Source organism: Talpa europaea (genome assembly GCF_964194135.1).
Source record: "Talpa europaea genome assembly, chromosome: 9".
Classification (NCBI taxonomy): domain Eukaryota; kingdom Metazoa; phylum Chordata; class Mammalia; order Eulipotyphla; family Talpidae; genus Talpa; species Talpa europaea.
Window position 1 is genome coordinate 68,586,735 of NC_140076.1, and position 23,817 is coordinate 68,610,551.

General features: G+C 42.0%; 2 protein-coding genes across 2 annotated transcripts in view; one reads left to right on the top strand and one right to left on the bottom strand.

The window, feature by feature from the left end:
* Window positions 1–7,866: 7,866 nt before the first annotated feature.
* SIMC1 (SUMO interacting motifs containing 1) overlaps window positions 7,867–23,817 on the top strand; it is a gene marked incomplete at its 3' end in the record, with an annotated part of 64,768 nt that continues 48,817 nt past the window's right edge. Inside the window, exon 1 of the mRNA XM_084242219.1 lies at window positions 7,867–8,088. Coding sequence (XP_084098345.1) covers window positions 7,960–8,088 — 129 coding nt within the window. The 5' untranslated portion in view covers window positions 7,867–7,959. The remainder of the gene's footprint in view (window positions 8,089–23,817) is intronic.
* Window positions 22,330–22,635, bottom strand: LOC311177299 (vacuolar ATPase assembly integral membrane protein VMA21-like; the record flags this gene model as incomplete). Its single annotated transcript, XM_084243189.1, has 1 exon — window positions 22,330–22,635. One exon carries the CDS (start codon window positions 22,633–22,635, stop codon window positions 22,330–22,332), a length of 306 nt encoding a protein of 101 aa, XP_084099315.1.

Here is a 23,817-nt window from a genome sequence, read left to right on the forward strand (position 1 = left end):
ACTGCTGAATGTAGGAAGTCAGAAATGAAAGAATGTGACATATTTTTATTTGCTTCTTTGTGTTTTTCTAAAAAATAAGAAAAATGAATGGTAATGTAAATCTAGATTTACTGACACAGAAAACTGTAAGAGCATTTTTTTTTAATTTAAGAAAGCTTGGGCCTCCCCGGTGGTGCAGTGGTTGAGCGGTGGGTTGCAAAGCTGCCCGCAGCCTCTGCAGCGCTGGTTCGATCCCCGGCTGCTCCCCGACCCCCGGAGGAGGGTCCCACATGGCCCACAGACCTCTCCTGCCGCCCGCTGCTCCCCTCAGCAGTGTACTTCGGTCCTTCTGCCTGCTCTGCTCCCCGCTCTGGCTCTGGTGAATTCTCTCACCCTCCCGCGCTTCTGACTGTACCCAGTGCTTATATAAATAAATAAAAATAAATCTTAAAAAAAAAGAAAGAAAGCAAGCAAGCCATGGCCATACAACGTGAATAGTTTTATCCACTTATATAAAATTGTATTTTTGCACCTGTTGCACACTGACCACTGAGAAATATCTGGAAAGATGTTACCAAATGTGATGTGGTTCCACATTCTGTTTTGTAAGCAGTCTGAATTGCTTAAGTTTTCTCAAAATGAGCATGTGTTGTCTATGAACATAGAAAATAAAAATTTTTACAGCAAATTAGATTTTGACTAGAAGTGGGGAAAGGATAAGAAAATGATTTAGGCCCTCCCCTGGTGGTGCAGCGGTTGAGCACTGGCCTGCGAAGCTGCCCGCAGCCTCAGCAGGGCCGGTTCGATCCCCGGCCACGGGGCGAGGGTCCCACATGACGCGCAGACCTCTCCTGCTATGCCCGCTGCTCCCCTCAGCAGTGTATTTCGTCACTCTGTTCTGTTCCCCGCTCTGGCTCTGGTGAATTCTCTCACCCTCCCATGCTTCTGACTGTACCCAGTGCTTGTATAAATAAATAAATCAATCAAAAAGAAGAAAATGATTTAAATAAAGTTATGTACACTGAGAGACTGCCTATGAATGACCCAAAACTGGGAGATTATACCTGGAATCCAATAGGGGGACAGAGTGTTCCCTAAGGCAGGGGAGAAACCTGAGCTGGCTAGTGTTAGAGAAAACAAAAGTGGGTCTGCAGGCACTCCCCCGCCATATAATGAAAAATTTAAAACACCTTTTAAAGATGTATATCCACCAAAAAAAAAAAATCCCCATTAATGAAAAAGGAAGCACTACTGCTAGAACATTTTTACTGCAAATGGTGGCTTCAAATCTCCATACTAAAGCAGACATGCTCCAAGGTACAATTAAAAATATGTCATTTTGAAAAGTATATATCAAGACAAGCAAATATTCAGAAAACCTCTTAAGGAGTAAACACAGACGCATGAGAAAAAAAAGAAAGAAAGAAAAAAAAGAGAAGAATACAGAGAAGCACTTAAGAGAGGGAATTAGCATCAGGATGCAAGAAAGAACTCTAACTTTGTAATGTTTTCATTTCTCATGAAAGGAAAATATTCACATGTTTTAATTGTGGTAAAGTACACATAAAATTTACCATGACAAGCATTTTAACTGTACAATTCAATGGCATTAATATATTAATATATTGTATTGTACAATACAGTATTGTACAAACATCACACTATGCATTACCAGAACTTTTTCACCATGCCAAACAGAAATTCTGAACCCAGTAAGTGATAATTTCCCATTCTTCCTTTCCCCCAACCCCTGATGGTCTCTACTCTACTTTCTGTCTCTATGAGGTTGCCTATCCCTGGTAACCTCACATAAGTGGAATCACACAATAGTTGTCCTTTCGTGAGTGGCTTATTTCAGAATTTCCTTCCTAATTTAAGGCTGACTAGAATTCCACTGTGTAAATATAACACACTTTGTTTATCCATTTATCTGCTGATGGACACAGGTTATTTCCATCTTTTGGCTATTACGAATAATGCTGCTGTGAAGATCAGTGCACAAGTGTTTATTTGAGTCCCTACGTTCAATTCTTTTGGTCAAATGCTAGGAGTAAGGTTGCTAGATCATATGGTAGTTCTCTGTCTAATTTTTTGAGAAAATGCCAAACTCTTTTCCACAGCAGCTGCAACATTTTACATTCCCACCAGCAATACACCAAGGCTCCAATTTCTTCACATCCTTGCCAAAACTTGTTGTTTTCCATTTTTCTTAGTAATAACCATCCTAATGAGTATGAAATGTTACCTCATTGTGGCTTTGATTTTCACTTTCACATAGTTTTTCAATACAAATTTTTAATTAAAAATTCATGTTTTTAAAAAAGAAAAGGATTAGGATTTATTTTCTTCATTCACAAACTGGTGCTGCCTCCTTCACGGCTAAGCTCTGTGAGGACCAAGACTAGGCCTGTCTCGCTCCCTGCTGCTTCCTCAGCCCCTAACATGGTGCCTGGCACCTACAGGGCACTCAAATAAATACAGCATTCATTGAGTGAATATATGAGTACATGAACCTCTCAGAGTACATGGCATTAATGTATGATTTGAGAGCAATAAGTCTATGAAGGAGTGTCACCTTGGAAAATACATATTATTCAGCCATAATAAAGGGAAATCCTACCATATGTGACAACATGAGAGGACCCTGAGGGCATTATGCTATGTGAAATAATTCAGGAAAAGACAAATACTGTATGATCTCATTTACATATATAATCTAAAAACATCAGACTCAGAAATAGAGAGAAGAAAGGGGGATGTCAGGGGTTGGGGGGTGGGAAAATGGGAGGATGTTGATGAAACGGTACAAACTTTGAGTTATAAGATGAATAAGTGAGATCTAAGGTACAGCGTGGTAACTGACTATAGTAAATACCATGTGGACACCGGAAGGTTGCTCTGAGGATAGAGCTTTAACATTCTTACCATAACAACAACAAAATGAAAATCATGTGAAGTGAGGGATGTGTTAATTAACCTTATTGTGGTAAACGCTTTGCAAAATATACATGTGTATCAAATCATGACATTGTATACCTTAAATTTATATGATGTTATAGGACAATTAAATCACAATAAAATTAGAAAAAATAAAGTAGGCCACCTGGAAAAACAAGGAAAGAAAAATAAAACATAATTTTGGAAGTTGTGGGTAAATGACATAATTTCAAGACAGGTCCAGGATGGCCAAGAAAACATAAATAACAACATTTATAGTTTTAAGGTAATCAACTTCAGGGCCAGTATTCATTCATCTGGGTTACCAGATGAGGACACCGTACTTTTCAAGTATTCTTATATTATGCTACCTGGGCCCCCGTGTTTTCTGAGTTTCAGGCAGGATGACCAATGAGAAAGATATATATATATTCAGAACACTGTTGTACTCCTAAAATCACATCATTATTTTTATGATTGACTGCTAGTTAATATTAGTCACTTTATCATAAATTCTTGCAACAAAAGCAGATACCTGGATTTTTCCCCCCAGGCAGTTCATATATCCAGGGGTGAATATTACTGATAATAGATGGCAACCACCCATTACTTCTCTCCAGGTGAAGGCAGGGACCATTCAACTTCTTACCTCACTCCCTTCCCATAAGCTGAAGGTACAACAAACTATTGCTCTCCCCCCTCTCCAAGCTGAGAATTTGACTGAAAGTTACTGAACCATTAACCTGGACAAGCCCCTGATACCCTTGGGGGTGAAGGAATGGAGAAGAAAGATAGCTGGTACTGAGAGTAGAGCACCAAGATGAGAGCCTGCATTCCCTTTCTCCTTGAATTATACATGTATGTTCATACATGTCCATGTGTGAACTGGACAACACAGGAAGTAACTGAGGCCTAAGGCTCTTGGTGGCTTTCCCCAAGCAACACCTCCAGACAAGGATCCCACCACAACAAAAGGCTAGATTAGACTGCCTCTGGCAGGGACTGATGGTGGTGTGCAGGAGAAAGGGATTGACACTAACCTCTCTCAGTGAGGGAGTATGCAGGGGAGACCCCAGAAAGCAACAACTGCATTCTCAACATCCTCAGTGCAAGTAAGAGAACTGGAATGGGGATACCTGACACACTGGGAAAACTCACTGAAATAGCAACCACTAGCAGAAACAGAACAGCCAAATCTTCATGGATAACAATCTTGTGGAGAACATTCTTTCTCCCTCCTCTTCATTCCTACTTGAGAGGCACAAGAGCCAAGGGAAAAGGAGGAGGGTGACATTACCACCCCTCCACTAAGTCCATCTGCATCAGGAGACTAGGAAGAGATGAATTAAATGCAAGATAAAATATTTTAAATGGTCTAAGTCCTAATATTTGAAATGAGGCTATAAATTATTAAAAGTGACTGCACAATGGGCCTCCCTGGTGGTGCAGGGGTTAAAGTCTCAGCACTATCAAGCATCACCAGCCATTGCAGCTTGAGTTCAATCCTGCCCCCCAACCCCCCCCCCCCCAGAGGGCCTATTTTGCTCCCTACTCTGTCTCTGGTGAATCCTCTCACCCCCAGCACCTCTGGCCTGCACCCCAGTTCTTGTATGCATAAATAAAAAAAAATATTTAAAAGAAAAATAAAAGTGACTGCACAGTTATAGAACCAGGGTAGAATTTTTTTTTTTAAGATTAATTTATTTATGCGTACAAGAGCTAGGGTACAGGCCAGAGATGTTGGGGGTGGGGTGAGAGGATTCACCAGAGACAGAGTAGGGAACAGAACAGGCAGATTTTCTGAAATACACTGCTCAGGGGAGCAGCGGGTGAGACAGGAGAGGTCTGCTGCACCATGTGGGTTGCTCCCTGGCAGGCCAGGGATCTAACTCATGCTGCAGAGGCTGCAGATAGCTTCATAGTGCGGTACTTAACCCCTTGCGCTACCAGGGAGGCCCTAGAGTAGAATATTCTTGAGAGCCCACTATCTAGATAGCAAAAGAATTTCTAAAGCCAGTAGCAGTGGTTATAGTGGAAAAAATAAAATTGTTTCACATTTATATCTTAAAATTATGACTTTTCAAAGTGGTAATATACCGACAGGAATTTATAATTATTTACTAGTTTATTGTTTGTCTTCCCATAAACTACAAGTGCCATGGACTAGAGATATATCTATCTTGTTCACTGCTTTCTCCCTTGAGTATGTGTAGAATAAAAAAAAAAAAAAAAAAAAACAAACCACATGCTGGCAAAGCACAGCAAAGAATAATTCTTAGTCTGAAAAATATACTGGTTACCAGAGGTGGGGAGAGAGGAAGGAAGGGGATAGGACATTGACATGGGAGTTTAGTGGGGCAAGTGAAGCATGTGCACACATGGAAGTGTGAAAATGTACCTATAAAGTTATATGTAAACAACTGAAAAATTGATTTAAAAAAATTTAAAAAGTGAACAAAAAGTAACTTGCAGACTTTAGTACACTTCATTCCTTAACACTAAAATGTGTATATCATAGTGTTCAAAATTTTTCCATTTTTAAGACAGAATTTACATTCTGAAATCATACATTTACTACATATCATATATTTGCTATATATATATCTTATTTATGAAATATACAAATATACATATTTATGTCTTCATATTTAGAAGTTTATGATGTTATGTTTATATTCCCCCAGAGTTCTTTTTTTTAAAGATTTATTTATTTATATGAGAACTGGGGTACAGTCAGAGATGTTGGAGGGTGAGAGAATTCACCAGAGACAGAGCGTCCCCTAAAGTTCTTACATTGAAGCTGTAACTCCCAAATATATAAAAAAAAATATATATATATATATATTGGTATTTGGAGATGAGGCCTTTGGGAAATTATTACAGTTAGATTAGAATACAAGAATGGAGCATTCATAATGAAATAGTGGCCTTATAAGAGGAGAACTAACTCTATCTCTCCTCTCTCTCTCTCTCTCCCCATTTCCCTCCCTCTCCCACCCAACTCTCTTTCCTTTTCCCTATGTATGCCCACTGAGGAAAGATTATGTGAGGATGCAGTGAAAAATCTGCACTCCAAGGAAAGAGTCTTCACCAGAATCAAATTGGCAGCACCTTTGATCTTGGACATCTCAGCCTCGAGAACTGTGAGAAAATAAATTTCTGTTGTTTAAGCCACCAGACTATGGTATTTTGTACAGCAATCTGAGCAGACTAACACATAGTGTTATTAGGAAGTCGCTAAAGAGAGCTTGTTAACGTACTTTCTTAAAGATCACTTTGGAGGAAGGAATGAAATAGAATAGATTCAGGAAGACAGGATGGAAAGCTACTACATCGATTGGGCCAGGGTGATCTTTGCTTGTGTAGAACCATTAACAGCAGAGGCCCAAAAAAGGGCATAATTATAAGTAATATTTAGAAGGTAAAGTACACTGATGAGGAAAAGGAAAAATCAAGCATAATGCTCAGATTTCTCATTTGACCAATTGCTGGCTGGTGGTATCTCCCCTAAAAGCTCTAACTAAGGAAGACAGAAGGAAAAACGGGCCTTTTTGTATGAGGGGGTAGAAAGGGTGAGTTCAGTTTTAGACATATTCTGCTTGAGATGACAATGACATTCAATAGCCCTCTGGTTAGATAAAATTTATATACAAAGTAAAGACAGTGCTGGACTGGAGAAAAGCCTGTGGGAGTCACTGGCATAAAAATTATCACTAAAGCCATGGAAATAGTTGGGACTCTGTGTAGGGAGAAGTGTGTGAAGGAGGCCTATGTCAGAACTCTCAAGAACACCAAGATTTAAGAAGTGGATAAAAAGTAGAAATCAGCTGAGACTGAAAAGAAGTGGTAAGAGTAGTCCAGAGTCACTGAAGCCTTGAGAAAACAGTGTTTCAAGGTAGTTAAACTAATGTTTTATGGCTTTTAATAAAGGCAACTTAATGAATCCCTTGGCAACAAGGATGATTTCTGCCATCCAACCAAAACATCTGAAATGGTTGGCCCCAGATTTCCTGCCCACCAGACCGGTGATTCTCAATGTATATATAAACATTCTTCTAGGATGAACACATTTTCCTTTGGATCTGTTAATACATTTTACCAAGTTTCTGCAGGCTGGGGGATGGGATTTTGTCAACGAACACATTTATTTGAACCCAGATCCTATCTTGACGCTAATGCCCCTGCCCTAAGACGAACCACTTACCTACCTGCCTACCTGCCACTTCTCCCTCGACCGGATGGATCGCTTTCCTCTTCACGATTCTGGTCATTCATTACATCCAATTATGGGGCATCTGGTACTAAACAGCTTCTCCTTATGCATTTTTCAGTTTCTGATCCTGCGACCAACTGAGATCACGCAGTTTAACAACCTGAAGGGCATGGATTGTCGGTGAAACTATACACTGGGACAACTTAGGAAAGCAACCCATCATCATTTACCCAAGCCAGAGAAACGCAGCCTTTGACCCAGTAATTCCACTTCTAGGAATTTCCCCTTGCACATGTGCACAAAGACCCGGGGCCTCTCTCCAAGCACTCGCAAAGGCCTGGTCACCCACCCAGCGTCCCTGAGGGGCCTCTACCCCATCAGTCCCAGGCCGGGCCCCCCCACCCCGGAGGACCCCTCTGAGGCTGGTTAGTCAGCACAGGCTTCAGAAGCCCTGTTCACACCTCACTTCACACTCTCGTCAGCTGGGCGCAGCTGGGGCAGCCCTTGCCGCCTCGGCGTCGCACACGCCCAACCCCCGACACCGGCCCAAACCGGCTGCGACCTGATTTTCTCTCTTTCCACCTCGGAAGAGAGGCCCGCGGCCGCCGCCAAGCACAGCGACCGCCACCCCGACCCGGCCTCGCGCGGCCGCCGCCGGGGGCGGGGCCGGGGCGGGGCGGGGCCTGGGGGCGGGGCCGGGGAGGGGGCGGGGCCGGCGGGGTGATGGCCCCGTTTGTCGCTGCCGCCGCCGTCGCCGCCGTCGCCGCCGCCTCAGCAGCAGGAACCGAAGTCGCCGCCGCCGCCGCCCGGGCCGCCGGCCGCCCGCAGCCATGGAGGACTTCATCGTGATCTCGGACGACAGCGGCTCCGAGAGCTCCGGGGGGTCCCGCCCGGGCCGGGCGCGGAGGATCCGCCGGACCCTGTCCCGGCCGCCCGGCGCGCTGCCCCGCCGGACCGTGGTGAGTGAGCGGGCGCGCCTCGCCCGGCCGGCCCGTGGCGGGGGCGCCGCCGCGACGCCGGCCGCTCGTCCGGCGACCCTGAGCCGGGCCCGCGGCCTCCGGCGCCCGCCGCCCGCCCCGCGGCGCCCCACGGCTGCGGCCGCTTCCCGCCTCGCCGCCCGCCCGGGCCGGACGGGTCGCGGTGGGCCTGCGCCGGCCCGGCCGGGCCTTCGGGCCCAGCACCCCAAGAATGAGCGCGCTGGGGGGCTGCAGAGCGGCGGCCGAGCGCACGGACCGCGTCCCGGGGCGGGGCGGGGCGGGGGCGGCCGTGGCGTCCGAGGCCCGGCCCGGGCGTCGAGGCCGAGCCTGGGCGGGGAGGCAGGCGGGGTGCGCGGGGAGTCAGCCCTGGGGGGAGGCCGGACCTCGAGGCGAGGGCGCAGGGCGTGTAATCGTCTGGCTTGTGGTGGGTACAGATGTGTGCGGGGAGGTAACGGGAGCCAGGCTGGGAGGGAAGGAAGCGAGGGCCTGGGCCAGATGGTGGCCGTGCTCCAGGGCCTGGCAGCCGAGCAAGGGGCCCAGTTTTGGAGCTGTGCAGGAGGTGATTTACTCCTCTGAGCAAACACCAAGCTCTGCCGAACAGGGAGGGAAATACCGAGTACTGTTTCTTTTTCCCTCTGGCTCCTTACAAAGAAAGGACAAAGTAAGTCTTTGTGCTTCTTCCTGAGATGGTGACTAGAAGAATATCCATGGTCCCTGCTTTTCTAGAATCCTCCATAGATGTTTATTGAACCCCTGCTACGGACCAGACGTTCTGGGAACTGGGGCTATAATGGCGAATATAACATCCGTTATCCCTGTGACAGACTGTGATATGTTCAACAAGTGGCTTTGAGTACTCTTGATGTAAATGGACTGGCTTTCCCTGTAGCTGAACGCTCTCAACACCAGACTTCCCACAATTTCCCCCAGAAATAAAAGAGTGATCACAATGATGTTATTTATATACATCCTGTAACGGCAGGAAGGGCACGGAACAGGTTATCTGTGATTTGAGCAGGTTATCTGTGATTTGATTCCAGACCAGTAAAGGAGAGTCCTGGAGCCCTCAGTGCCTTTCTCAGGCTTTTATTGAGCTTTTACATGTTATGCAGCAACCAGATATACTGCGGGCAGGGGTTCCTACTGGCCTCCTCCCCCCCCCCCCCCAAGTCTTCAATCTGGGCTTCTCCGGCGTTCTTTCGCTCCTTCTCTCTCTTCGGCCTCTTTCTCCTGCCTCTGCTTCTCTTGGCGAGTATCTCAGTACTGCAGCTGTGGCCCACAGAAGTAAACATAACTTATAACAATGTAACAAATACAGGTGCCCGCCATCAGGAATGCAATCCTAATGGTGGGAGGGCAGAAAAGCCCGAAAACTATTTACCTTACACATACTTGAAAGAGTTAAAGGAAAACATGTCACTTATACGCAAATACTCCTTCAAGACAAACCTCCTAACTTCTACTCTTCCAAACCCCTTCCCAGCCAGTTGGTAGCCCCTCAGCTTTGCTGGGAGTCTCTTACATGTCCCAGGTATAGTGCCAGATGCTAGGTGGTCACTAGAGAAAAGATGGCATGCAAAATCAACATACAGTGCCACTGCTCCAGTAAGAGGGATACTCAGTAATTCTCTGCAAAGAATTAAGATGAGATGGACAGGCAGGAGATTTTCAACTTGGTGAGCAAATGGGTGCTATGGCAGGCAGTGTTTGGAACATCATAGATCCATAATAAATTTTTATTGGATGAAAGAATGGTATAAAGAATGAGAGAGAGAGCAGTTTCGATGGATATTTGGTAACATCCAGAGGTCAAGTACAAGAATAGGAACAGGCTTGGGGTGGCAGGAAAACTGCATTCAGTTTGGACCTCAAAGGAGTTGAACTCTGGAGAACAGGAAAGGACAGATTTAGTAATCAGCCATATGGAAAGGAGCATTGAGACCTAATATGATTGAGAAATCAAGGAAGAGAGTAGAGAGAGCAAAAAAAGATAGGAGGAAAAAAATCCCACAGAGTAACTTTCAATTGCCTTTCCTCCAGACTTCTCTTTCTTCTTGCCTCTTTTCTCACTTGCCCTTAACTTTGTCCTTCATACCTGCTTCCTTTCCTCACCAGTGCACAGATGCCTTATTCCAGGCTGTTGTGTCTGTTGCTATTGTGGCCCTTCACACACACATATGGGTGCTCTGTCAAATTGCTCCCCTCCCTTTGACTGCCCAACCAAGCATTTTGATATTGAGCCTTGTGGGTTGAAGAGAAATGAAAAACAAGTCCTCGGGTGTAGCACCCAGTGTAAATGTTGCTTCTCCAGACATTTACTCTAGCTTTCCAAAAAAATTCCAAGCTTGTTCTTTTATCTTCCTTGCATATTAGATAAGACTAATAGGAAAATCATGTAAAAGATAAGAGACTTAAGAGATTTGCAAGGTTATAAAGCCTAAAGTACTTTTAGTTAGCTCTTCCTAAAAGCCCTGAGGGTCAAAGAGACCTCTGTTCAAATCAGGACTCCCATAGGAAGCAGCTGTGTGAGGGTTGGCAAGTGCTGTTAACAACCTTTGGCTTGTTAACATTCATACTTACCTGGCAGAACGTTAGAAGGTATTTAATGAGGTAATGCAAGAAAAACACCCAGTATAAAGTAATAGCATTTGCTAACATTGTGTTGTAGCAGGCCTGACATTCGCAAGCTTGGCAGACAATTAAGTAAAAGAAGCAAGTTTCATAATTTTTTTTTTTTTTTTTTTACAAATATTGTCCGAAGGGATACAATTTGCTTGAATTTAGGAAATCAGAAAACCATCTCCAGTATTATATGACATTTCTGGACTCCTGGTTCTTGAGCTTTAGTCTTCATTAAATTGCTGAAGTGTGTCTGTTTTCAATAATATTTATTGCTTTTTTTCCTACTTATAAAAACAGAACAGGGCCTCCCCAGTGGCGCAGCGGTTGAGCGCTGGGTTGTGAAGCTGCCCGCGACCTCTGCGGCGCCGGTTCGATCCCCGGCTGCTCCCCTGCTGCTCCCCGGCCACCAGCGGAGGGTCCCACATGGCGCGCAGACCTCTCCTGCCGCCCGCTGCTCCCCTCAGCAGTGTACTTCGATCCTTCTGCCTGCTCTGCTCCCCGCTCTGGCTCTGGTGAATTCTCTCACCCTCCCGCGCTTCTGACTGTACCCAGTGCATGTATTAACAAAACAAACAAACAAACAAATAAATAAATAAAACATGCCTCTATTAAAAAAAAAAAAACAAAAAACAAAACAGAACATGCTCAGGTCATTTTGATTGACCTCATTACAAAAAATTTAGAAATGTTTGTTAACATTTTGAAGTAAGTCTATCTCATCTTTTAACTATGCATCATAAATGCATATGTACACACATACAAACTTGTATGTCCCCAGTATGTGTTTTTGTAAAAATGAAGTCTTGCTCCTTATGTAATTCTTTATATTTTTTATTTTTTCCACACCAATAAATATCTTCACCAATATGTTAATATATTTCATTGTGTAGATATATAGTGTTTATGATCTCCTATTAATGGATATCATGCTGGTATTTCTAAATTTTCTCTTATAAACAACCCAGTGAAGAATTCCCTCATAAATAACCTTGCTCATTTGTTTATTTAGGCTACATTGCCTCTGAGAAGTGAGATTGCGGAGTCAAAAGATATGCCTCCTTTAAGGACTTTGCTGTATGTTGCCAAATTTCCTACAGAAATAGTACACCAATTATGTTTCATCAGCTCCTCTTGCCACTCTCAGGTCATCCCTAGGTATCATCGACTTACTCAGTAAATATTTATTGAACACTTACTAAAGGCACATCTCAGAGATGTTGCTGGTTTGGTTCCAGATCACCATAATAAAGCAAATGCCACAATAAAGTGAGTCACGTGAATTTCTTGGTTTTCAATTCCATGTATATGTTTAAGCTGTGCTGTGCTGTAGTCTGTTAAGTGTGCAATGGCAGTATGTCTAAAAAAATGTACAGATCTTAATTTTAAATATACTTTATTAATAAAAAAAATGCTAACCATCAAATGAGCCTTCAGCAAGGTACAATCTTTTTGTTGGTGAAGGAAGCGTCTTGCCTCAATGTTGATGGCTGCTGACTGATCAAGGTGGTGGCTGCTGGGGGTTGGCGTGTCTGTGGGAATTTCTTAAAATAAGACAATGAGGTTTGCTGCATCAGTGTTGTCTTTCTTTCATGAACGATTTCTCTAGCATGCAATGCTATTTTAGGGCATTTTACCTGCGGTAGAACTTTTAAAATTGGAGTCTGTTGTCTCAAAACTTGGCACTGCTTTATCAACTATATTTATATGCTATTCTTAATTGTTGTCATTTCAACAGTGTTCATAGCCTCTTCACCGGGAGTAGATTTTATCTCAAGTAACGACTTTCTTTGCTCATCTGTAGGAAGCAATTCCTCATCAAGTTTTATTGTGAGACTGAGCAATTCAGTCACATTGTTTGGCTCCACTTCTAATTCTAGTTATCTATCACATCTGCAGTTACTTCCACTGAGGATTTTGAACCCACTTAAAGTCATCCATGAGGGTTGAAGATTTTTACCTCCTCCCATGAATCACAAATTTTCTTACTGGCGTCTAGCATAGTGAATCCTTCCCAGAAAATTTTCAATTGACTTTGCCTGGATTCATCAGAGGACTCTCTCTGTGGCAGTTATAGCCATGTGAAATGTATTTCTTCAGTAAGACTTAAAAGTCAAAATTGCTCCTTAATTCATGGACTGCAGAATGGATGTCATATTAGCAGACTTGAAAGCAGCATTAATCTTGTATATCACCATCACAGCTCTTGGATGACCAGGTGCATTGTTAGTGAGCAGTAATATTTTGAAAGCAATCTTTTTTTCTGAGCAGTAGGATTCAAGAATGGTGTAAAATATTCAGTAAGCCATGTTGTAAACAGATGTCATCCAGGTTGTATTCCATTTATAGAGCACAAGTAGGGTAGACTTGGCATAACTTAACGAGCCCTGGGATTTTTGGAATGGTATGTGAACATTGGGTTTAACTTGAAGTCACCTGCTGCATTAGCCCCTAACAAAAGAGTCAATCAGTCCTTTGAAGGCAGACATTGACTTCTCCTTGATGGTATCTTCTACCAATACAAGTCTGTTTTGTTTGCATTGAAAATCTGTTGTTTAGAGAAGCCACCCTCATCAGTGCTTGCTACGGCTTCTCCATCAGCACTTGCTGCTTCACCTTGCACTTTTATGTTATAGAGATAACTTCTTTCCTGAAACCTCATGAGCCATCTTCTGCTAGCTTCAGACTTTTCTTCTGCAGCCTGCAAAGAAGTGAAGAGAATTAAGATCTTACTGCGGATTAGGCTTTGGCTTGATGGAATGTTTTGGCTGTTTTTTGGAACTTCTGTCCAGATTACTAAAATTTTCTCTGTATCAGTGATAAGACTGGTTTGTTCTTTTTTTTCATTCATGTGTTTACTGGTAGCTTTAATTTCCCTCAAGAACTTTTCCTTTGCATTCATAACTTGGCTAACTGTTGCAAGAGGCCTAGCTTTTGGCCTGTCTTATTTACCATATGCCTTCTTCACTAAGTTTAATCATTTCTAGCTTTTTATTTAAAGTGAGAAATGTGCAACTCTTTCTTTCACTTGAACACTTAGAGGCCATTGTAGGGTTATTAATTGGTCTAATATCAATATTATGTGTCTCAGGAATAGGGAGACTCCATGAGAGGAGAGACAGGACAAGGATAAGTTAGTGAAGCAATTAGAACACACACAACATTTATTGATTGTGTTTACTGTCACATGTAGGTACATTTTGTGGTGCCCCAAAGCAATTATAATAGTAACATCAAAGATCACTGATTACAGATTACAATAACATAATAACATGAAAATTTGAAATAAGAGAATCACCAAAATGTGACACAGAGACACAAAATAAGCACATGCTGTTGGAAAAAAATTGTCTATACACTTACTCAACACCTGGTTACCACAAACCTTCAATTGTATAAAAATACAGTAGTGTAGAGTATAGTAAAACAAGGCATACCTGTATATACCGGGTACTTGTAAAGGCATGGAGAATACAATGGAGACGAAAGCAAGATCCTGCCTTCATGGAGCTTTCACATTAGGTGGTGATAAACAGTAACAGTCACATAAGTGTTATGTCTGCTAGGAAGGAAAAAAAAGTCCTTTTTATTCTTGTAATCTTTGCTGCTCTTGTACCCAAATTCTGTGAGATGTCATGGTTTTGATTTTTCTTTTTGGTTGCAATAAATTCTTTAAATAAATACGGAATACTTTCTCTGATGCTGGGGACCAGAGGTGAACAAGGTAACACTGGATTTATGTTCTAGTGTACAGATATAAGCAGTACACTTACTAACAAATATGTGAATGACATAGCAGTAACTTCTGTGAGACTGGAAATATTAGATTGTTTTCATAATCTAATAAACCAGATTTCCTTATGTGGTCTGCAAGGCCCTATATAACCTATCCCACCCATGCTTGTCTTTTCTGAGTCTGTCCTCCACTCATATTCCAGTCCCACTGGTCATTTGATTCCTCCAATAACTGTTCATTCCCATTTCCAATCAGCATATCCAGTACTAGCTGGATGGAGTGTCATGCAGCCTGTGAAAAATGAACCTGTCTCAAACAAATGAGAAATATGTAAGGGGACAAAAGTGGAATCGGAGAGATCAGTCTGAGAGGTTGTTATGGTAATCCAGACCAGAGATAACTGTAGCTTGGACTAGAGTGGTTGTACAGGCTTGGAGACTAGGGGGATATAGCAGAAATTTAGAAAGTAAAATCAATAGGTCCCGACAACTTGGATGTGAATAATGAGGGAAAGGAGGGAATCAAGAATGATGCCCTCCCACACTTGGTTTGTACTCAGACTGGGATGACTCCATTTTGATTTTTTGTATTAGCATATATACTATACAATATATATAACATGCATGCAATATACAATATATATAATATATGCAATGTTTGTGTTTGAATTGTGTGTTCTTGTCCTATTCAGGCATTACTTTTCTTACTAGTTTACAAGTTTTACTTACATATAAAGACTCTTGATGGGTTGAACTGGGTTCTAGCCCCCACCACAAAATGTTCCCTTATATGGAAATAGGGTCATCTGGTGTAATCAGTGAAGATTGGGTCATATGGGGTAGGGTGGATCCTTAATCCATTATGATTGGTGTCTTTATAAGAAGAGGATGTAAAGACAGGAAGAATACCATGTGGAAGCAAATAGGGGAGTTTCGCAGTTAGAATTCAAGGATTACTGGTGACGCCAGAAACAAAGAGAAAAGACATGGAATAGAGTCTCCCCTCGATCCTTACAAAGAGCCTGTAGTAACTTGTACTAGGAGTTTGTGCAACCCCTACTGTCCCACATGTCACATTTCTCCCCAAAGTTTTATTTCTTTTAGTTTTCTTTACAGAAGTTTTATATATTTTTTTTAAGATTTCTTTTTATTTATTTATTTATACAAGCACTGGGTAGAGTCAGAAGCGCGGGAGGGTGAGAGAATTCACCAGAGCCAGAGCGGGGAGCAGAGCAGGCAGAAGGACCGAAGCACACTGCTGAGGGGAGCAGCGGGCGGCAGGAGAGGTCTGCGGGCCATGTGGGACCCTCCTCCGGTGGCCGGGGAGCAACCAGGGATCGAACTGGCGCAGCAGAGGCTGCGGGCAGCTTCACAACCCAGTGCTCAACCGCTGCGCCACCGGGGAGGCCCAGAAGTTTTATATTTTTATGCAGTCAAGTCTGTCACTCTTTCCCTTTATAATTTTTGTCTTTGTTGACATGCTTACAAAGATTTTTCTCCTCTTAATGAAAGTACAATTTAAATGATTCTCATTGGGATCTAATGATGAGAATATTGGGTTTTAGTTGAAATGACAAATATAGCCCAGGCAGCATCCCCCAGAAGGAAAATGGGAACCAACCAAGAGCCTTCAGATTTTTGACAATAGAAATGATTTTCTTTTCTTTCTTTTTTTTTTTTTTAAAGATTTGTTTATTTATTTATTTACACAAGCACTGGGTACAGTCAGAAGCGCGGGAGGGTGAGAGAATTCACCAGAGCCAGAGCGGGGAACAGAACAGGCAGACTGACGAAATCCACTGCTGAGGGGAGCAGCGGGCGGCAGGAGAGGTCTGCGGGCCATGTGGGACCCTCCTCCGGTGGCCGGGGAGCAGCCGGGGATCGAACCGGCGCTGCAGAGGTTGCGGGCAGCTTCACAACCCAGCGCTCAACCGCTGCGCCACCGGGGAGGCCCAGAAATGATTTTCTTATCACAGTCTATGACTAGGTACTTAGGGTATTTCTCCTTTTTGTACTGTCATATCTTCCTTTCCTTCTCGACGTAAAGGTTTAAGGTCTTCAGATTTGATTGTCAGGCTCCTGTTTGTAGCCAACTTCTTAGTCATCATCTTTATAGGAATCTGCAGGGGTGGGACAGCTTTTGGGCAGAAACACATTCTCAATGACTTTTGAGTGCAACTTTGTTTACTGTGTTCCCAGAGCGATGCTATGCTGTATTTATGGAAGATGTAACTATGGGAGGAGAGTGGCAATGGGTTAGAAGGGGCTCTTGTATCTTTGCTTTCAGTGCATCTATAATTATTTCATAATAAAATTTTTTTAGAGGGGGAAAAAATTAAAAGTGTACAGATTGGGAAAAAAAATAAAACCATCTGTTCTTAGATGTTATAATAGTCTATGTAGGAAAAAATACAAAAGAGTTGACCAAAAAAAAAAAAAAAAAAAAAGACCTCCTGTAATTAATAGATAACAGTACCAAGATTGCAGGATCAGTTTACAAAAATCAATCATTTTTCCTAAATGCCAACAGTGAACAAGTGGAATTTGAAGTAAAAAAACTTAACTTGAAATTTAGAGCTAGTTACCTAGATTTTAATTTAGGAAGAGTTTAAAAATTACCATTTACATTACATCTTTAAAAATTTTGTACTTGGGGGCCTCCCCTGGTGGCACAGGTGGTTGAGCGCAGTGCTGTGAAGCTGTCCACAGCCTTTGCAGTGCAGGTTCAATCCCAGCCAGCCGGCGAGAATCCCACACGGTGCGGCAGACCTCTCCTGTCTCACCCACTGGTCGCCTCACCAGTGTATTTCAGTCAGTCTGACTGTTCTGTTCCCCACTCTGTCTCTGGTGAATCCTTTCACCCTCCCATGCATCTGGCCTATATCCCAGTTCTTGTATGCATGAATAAATAAATCTTTTAAAGTAAATAAAAATTTAGTACTTGGGTATAAATCTAACAATGTGTATAAGATCTACAGAAGGAAAATTGTAAAACTGATGAAAATTATCAGATAAATACAAGGAGAGATATTCCACGATCCTAGATAGGAAGCTCCAGTGTTGTCAAGATGTCTGTTACTATGAAATTGTCCTATATAGATTTGACACAGGCCCAATCAAAATCCTAGCAAGTTATTCTATGGGTATCAGTTAACTGATTCTAAAGAAGGGGCAAGAGTGAGAAAAGTGAACTCAATATTGAAGAAGAATAATGGGCATGCTACTACCCGACTTCAAAATTTACACCAAAGCTATAGTCATCTAGGTAGTGTGGTATTGGTGAAAGAATAGACAGATCAGTGGAATAGAATAGAAAGCCAAGAAATAGACATACATTAATATAGTCAATTTATCTTTGACAACAGAGCAAAAGTAATACAAAGGGGCAAAGATCATCTTTTCAACAAATGGTGCTGGAATGACTGGACATTCACATGCCAAAAAAATTAAGCTAGACACAGACCTTAGACCCTTAACAAAAATTAACCCAAAGTTAGTCATAGATCTAAATGTGAAATGCAAAACTATACAATCCTAGGAAAAACCTACATGACTAGGTTTCATACTAGATGGTATTCAACATGATCCATAAAAAAAAAAAAATCATTCCTAAACTGAACTTAATGAAAATTAAGAACTTCTGCTCCAGGGAAGACAAGCCACACACTTGGGCAGGGGGAGGGGGAAATAGTTGCAAAAGACATATCTGATAAAAGACATTAAAAGTATACAAAGAACTCTTGAAAGTCAACAAGAAAATGAACTTTAACAGTGGGCAAAAGACTAAGCACCTTACCAAAGAAGACATAAAGATGGCAATATGAAAATATGCTCAACATCATACATCATTAGGGAATTACAAATTAAAACTGAGATACTACTACATATCCGTTAGAATGGCCAAAATCCAAAACACTGACACCAAATGCTGGCAAGAATGTGGAGCAACAGGAATTCTCATTCATTGCTAGCAGAATGCAAAAATGATATGGCCACTTTGGAAGACAATTGGCTGTTTTTTATAAAACTTAACATACTCTTGCCATATGATCCTGCAGTCATGTTCTTTGATTGGTATTGTAACAGGGTGGTTCCCAGGAAAGGGGGAGGTTCCCTGCCCCACCCAAGGGAGGGTGGAGCTGAGCAGGAAGAGGAGAAGCTGCAGAAGAGACTGAGGAAGGAAGCAGGATGGAGCCAGGAGACCTGGAGGAGGCGCATGGAGCCTAGAGACACGTGAAGAAACTGCGCTTGTCTTTTGGTCGTGGACTGGGTGACACAGATGTGGGTGAGACCCGTGGGGAGGTAACAATGGCAGCTTTTATCTTGATGTTGATTTTGCTCTTTTCCTTCCAGGCTTGTCTGGTTGTTTCTGACTCTTTTCTGTGGGTCCCCACTGGAAGGTGCTTTAGACTTGGGGCAGGCTTTGGGGCCTTGCTCTGGGCCAATCCCATTTGGATGGACTTTTACCCATGAGGGGACGGGTAACTCTGGATGCTTCATTTAGAAACTAGACGCTTTGCCTTACCTGTATTGTTTCCTAGTTTTATTAAAGTTCCTTCCCATTAAAGTCTCCTATGTTTTGTGTTGATGCGGCGGATGAATAGGCAGGTTTGCGGGGTTTGGGCTGCCCCTCTCCCTGTCCTATAACAGTATTAGTTCAGTTCCAAATAAATTGAAAACATATCTACATCAAAGCCTGTGTATTGGAAGCAATTAAGTTGTCCTTCAGAAAGTAATTGATAAATAGACTGATACATTCAGGCACTGGTCTATTATTGTCGCTGAAGAGAAATGAGCTGCCAAGTCATGAAAAGACATGGAGAAGAATTAAATGCATTATTTCTACATGAAAGGAGCCAGTCTAAAAAGACTGCTTACTCTAGGATTCCAACAATGTGACTTTCTGGAAAAGTCAAAACTCTGGAGACTGTAAAAAAGATCAGTGATTGCCTAGGGTGAGAAGGGAGGGCTGACTAGCAATAGTGTAAGTGAGCAAACCTGGTCTTTTGCTGCATCACAGAAAACCAAACTGAACCACAAGAGTGTCTTTTTCACAAAGGATTTTATTCGAAGTGATTACCAAGGGAGTTAGCAGTACTTAAAGGGAGTACCTTAAAAACCAGCTCTGTGAATGGCTAGAGTGGTGTGATTATATGGCGGAGAAGAGGGAGGAATGTGAGGAAGTGCAGCAAGTAAAGGAAGTAAGAGACTTTGCATTCCCAGGTTTGAGGATGTGTGGGCAGTGTAGGTATTAAAGTCTCTGTGTTTAGCAGAGAATGTTTTTCAGGGCTAACAGTCTGTCCTTGGTGTTATTATCAACCTCATAGAGGCACAGGGAATTTTGTTAGAGATGTAACAATCAGTTTCCAAGGTTCCTGGGAATGCATTTGGAGAAAAATAACATTAGTTGTGAGGAAAAGTTAATGGCAGGGAGGGGATTAGAGAGAAGAGAGAACAAAGGGTTGTTAGAATTTAATTCTGCTTAGTTTTTTAATTCTTAGTAATCCAATGCTTAATAATTTAATTCTGTTACTTTTCTTACAAGTTTAAGTCACAGGTTATGAGTCTGGGGGTGAACTACAAAACCACAGAGGATTGTTTAGGAAGTGAACTATTCTTTGTGATATTACAGTAGTAGATACATGTCTTTATACATTTGTCAAAACCTCTGGAATGTACAACCCCAGGAATGAATCCTCATGGACCTTGGGTGATGTGATGATAAAGCATCGGCATACGTTCACTGATTGTGATAACTGTACAGAGCAGAGTGGAATGCTGGTAGTGGGGAGGGTGTATGTTGTGTGGTGAGGGTGTAAATGGAGACATTTATCTTTTAGGCAAATGTCAGCTTAATTTTGCTGTGAACCTAAAACTGCTCAAATACTACAGAACTATATACAGTGAAAATTAGGTTACTATTAATTCCTAGCTCATGTGTCCCAGTATTTTTTTTTTATTCTTGTCAAGTATTTTTTTTAAGATTTATTTATTTATGCATATAAGATCTGGGGTACAGGCCAGAGGTGCGGGGCAGGGGTGTGTGTGTCTGAGAGGATTCACCAGAGACAGAGTGGGGAACAGAACGGGCAGACTAACTGAAATACACTGCTGAGGGGAGCAGTGGGCTAGTCAGGTCTGCTGCACCATGTGGGTAGCTCCCTGGCCGGCCGGGGATTGAACTTGTGCTACAAAGGCTTCAGTTAGCTTCATGGTGCTGTGCTTAACCCCTTGTGCCACCAGAGAGGCCCACATATTTTTTTAATTTAAGCTTTATGAGATATAAATAACAAAAGCATAATTGACATGTACATTATAGATAATGTACATTGTGGTGATTTAATTAATATACACTACATGTGAAAGGATCTCCCCACATCTAGTTAACAAAGTTTTTTAATCAAAGTTTCACATATTATAATTGAGCTTTAGTATCATTTTGTCACAAATCTAAAAATAAACATTTTAAATTAGAAGGTTAATTTAGGAAGACCTAGCCATTCCTACATAATTGTGTCTTTTTACCCAATAATGGAAAAATAGTACTTTAATATATTTAATTGTTTAGGGTTCTAAAGTAAGTTGTTTATATTTCTTAAGTAAGTTGAAATTAAGTAAGTTGAAATTAAGTAATTTGAAATTAAGTAAGTTGAAATTTCTTAGGAAGTTTACCCCAAGGAGTTTTAAACTTTCTTTTATTAAAATATGTTTATTGAGAGGTATATCACACATATACACACAAAATGGTGTAAGAAACAGAGTAAATAAAGCTAAAGCCCACGCAACCATTTTGCCATTACTAAAAGGTATGTTTCTTGGATCAGTATAAGTTACATGCCCATGTCCTGCTACCCTACCTCTTCTCAACTACTCCCAGATTTTCATGGTAATTTTCTCTACAGTTTTACCACTTGTATGTATAATGTAAATAATATAGTTGGCTTTTGCCTTTTATAAAAATTTTATGTGAATAGACTCTAATAAGAAAACTCTGATTCTCTGTTTTATCGCTTCTGACACCAAGTGTGTAGGTAGGGTTTTTTTCTCCACACTAACCCTGCAACTCTGTGGACACCAACTGGGTACCTACAGTTTTTTTGAATTCTGACACTCCCTTCAGCTAGTGCAGAAACTCCTGAATAAAGAATTGCCCCCACTTCAGATGCCAGTCATAGGTAGTGGGTCCTCAAAATATCTACCTTCTGTTACACTTGACCACAAATTGAGTCTCCCAGAAACCTTGCCTAAGTTTGATTTTCTGTATAAATGAGTCATAGAACTGAGGTAAACTATTATTACCAGTTAATTATAAAGGATACAGATGAACAGCCAAGTCCCTAGGGGAAGGTTCCAAATGCAGGAGCTTCTGTCCCCATAGAGTTTGGAGTGCTTGCACCCTCCTCGCACATGTATGCGTTCACTAACCTAGAAGTTTTCCAAACACCATTGTTGGGGATTTTTATGGAGGCTTCATGTCATGGGCATGATTAAATCATAAGCAAGTGGTGATAAGCTAAATCTCTAGTTCCTCTCCTTCCAAAGTTTGAGGGAATGGCTCTGAAAATTCTAACCCTTCCATAACATGGTGGCTTGTGTGGCAACTATCTCCAATCCTGCAGTCATCTAAGGCTTTTGGCCATTAGTCACATCACTAACACTCAAGAAATTACAAAGCTTTTAGGAGCTCTGTGCCAGGAGCCAGGGATAAAGACCAAATATATTTCTTATATCACAATATCACAAAAATCTTACTTTTACCCCAGTATTATATACTCATTATTGCATATGGATTTTTTTTTAATTTTTATTATTTTTTTACTTTACCATTTCAAAAAATCGCTTTAATGCTATCAAAAGATGATGTTCACATCAATCCTGTTTGCCTTCACGCCACTGTCTTAAGCCTTCATTCCAGGCCACATAAACAAAGAGGGCCAGCACCACGTGGACGGCGACCACGGCCACGATAGCAGCATTAAAATAGCTGTCCCTATTGGACATCCCAAAGGCGCCTTCAAATACGTAGGATTTAGTTGTGAAATACAACCCAATAGGTACAGTGATCATTAAAGCCGTGAAGAACAGGAGCGTCTTCAGAGTAGATGCTAATGAACTTTCATTTCTGAAGTCGGGCGGCAGCAGCGCGTTCAGCGCCGCTTTATCCAGGCACTCCATAGCGTCGCCGTGCCCACAGCAGGTGCTCGGAGGCCGGAGGGGCTCTGGCGGCGCTGCGGCGACCCTGCATATGGATTTTATGAGTCATTTTCTCACTTGTCTTACAATTTTGTGGTGTTTTGATAAACAAATTTTAATATAGTCAGATGTTTTTAAGGTTGATACTTTGTATCTTATTCAAGAAATCATCCTTACACTGAGATTATAAAGATATATTCTCAGAGCCTCCCCGGTGGCAAGAGCGACAGGCTCCAGGGAGACCTACTAAAGGGAATGCCTGCCTGGACAAGATGTAGTTTGGCTTTTTACTAACAGCACTGTTGGCAGGGCCAGGCTTTGGCCAGCAAGGGAGTTGGTGACTCTTGTTCTGGGAGGTCCTCTAGTGGCTCAGGTGCAGATGCACAACATGCCTTCTCATACATTGAATTTATCACTAGCATTTTAAATCTCCAGGGGTGTGTCAGTTAGCATGTTAACGAAGACATTTGGATAAGGTTTTTCTCATCCACACATGTGTAGCCAACGTCTGTGCCCATCAGGGTTCAAGCTCTTTGGGGCTTCTTAAACCACAAGGTCTTCTGGTAGCTGAAAATCGTTCTCCTTTGCTCTGACATATTTCTTCCTGCCCCATCTAACTCTCACTCAGTGCCCCCCTGAGAGAGATTTTACTCTTTATTCTAGAAGAGTTGGGGGTAGAGGTCTCTTCTACCACAACTACTTCCTACTGAGCATGGGTGTTATCTCTCCTTAACTTTTTGAGTAGACATCTCTTGGAGCTTGGGACAAAGGTGTAAGGATCTACTCCCAGAACTGGTTGTCACAGGGTTGCAATCCTTGTGGTTTATACCCTTATATTACAGGGTTTTTTTTTTTTTTTTTTTGTCTCTCTTGGAGACAAAGAGAGCGAAGTAATTAAAGAGACAAGTGCCTAAGATTAAAAGAAGCCACTAACAGTGCCATCAGTTAAAGTTCCATCCTTCCCCTCCAGTCTTTAATACCACCTCCGACATAAATCAGATTTTCTTCTATGTATGGGTCTATTTGTGAACTGGCTTTCCTGTTTCATTTATGTTTTTATAGTGCCAGTACCTGTGTCCTTCAGCAGTATCTTGGCTATTCTCAGTCTTTTATGCTTCTGTTCGAATTTGTCATATTCCTCAATAAAACCTTTAAGATTTTAAT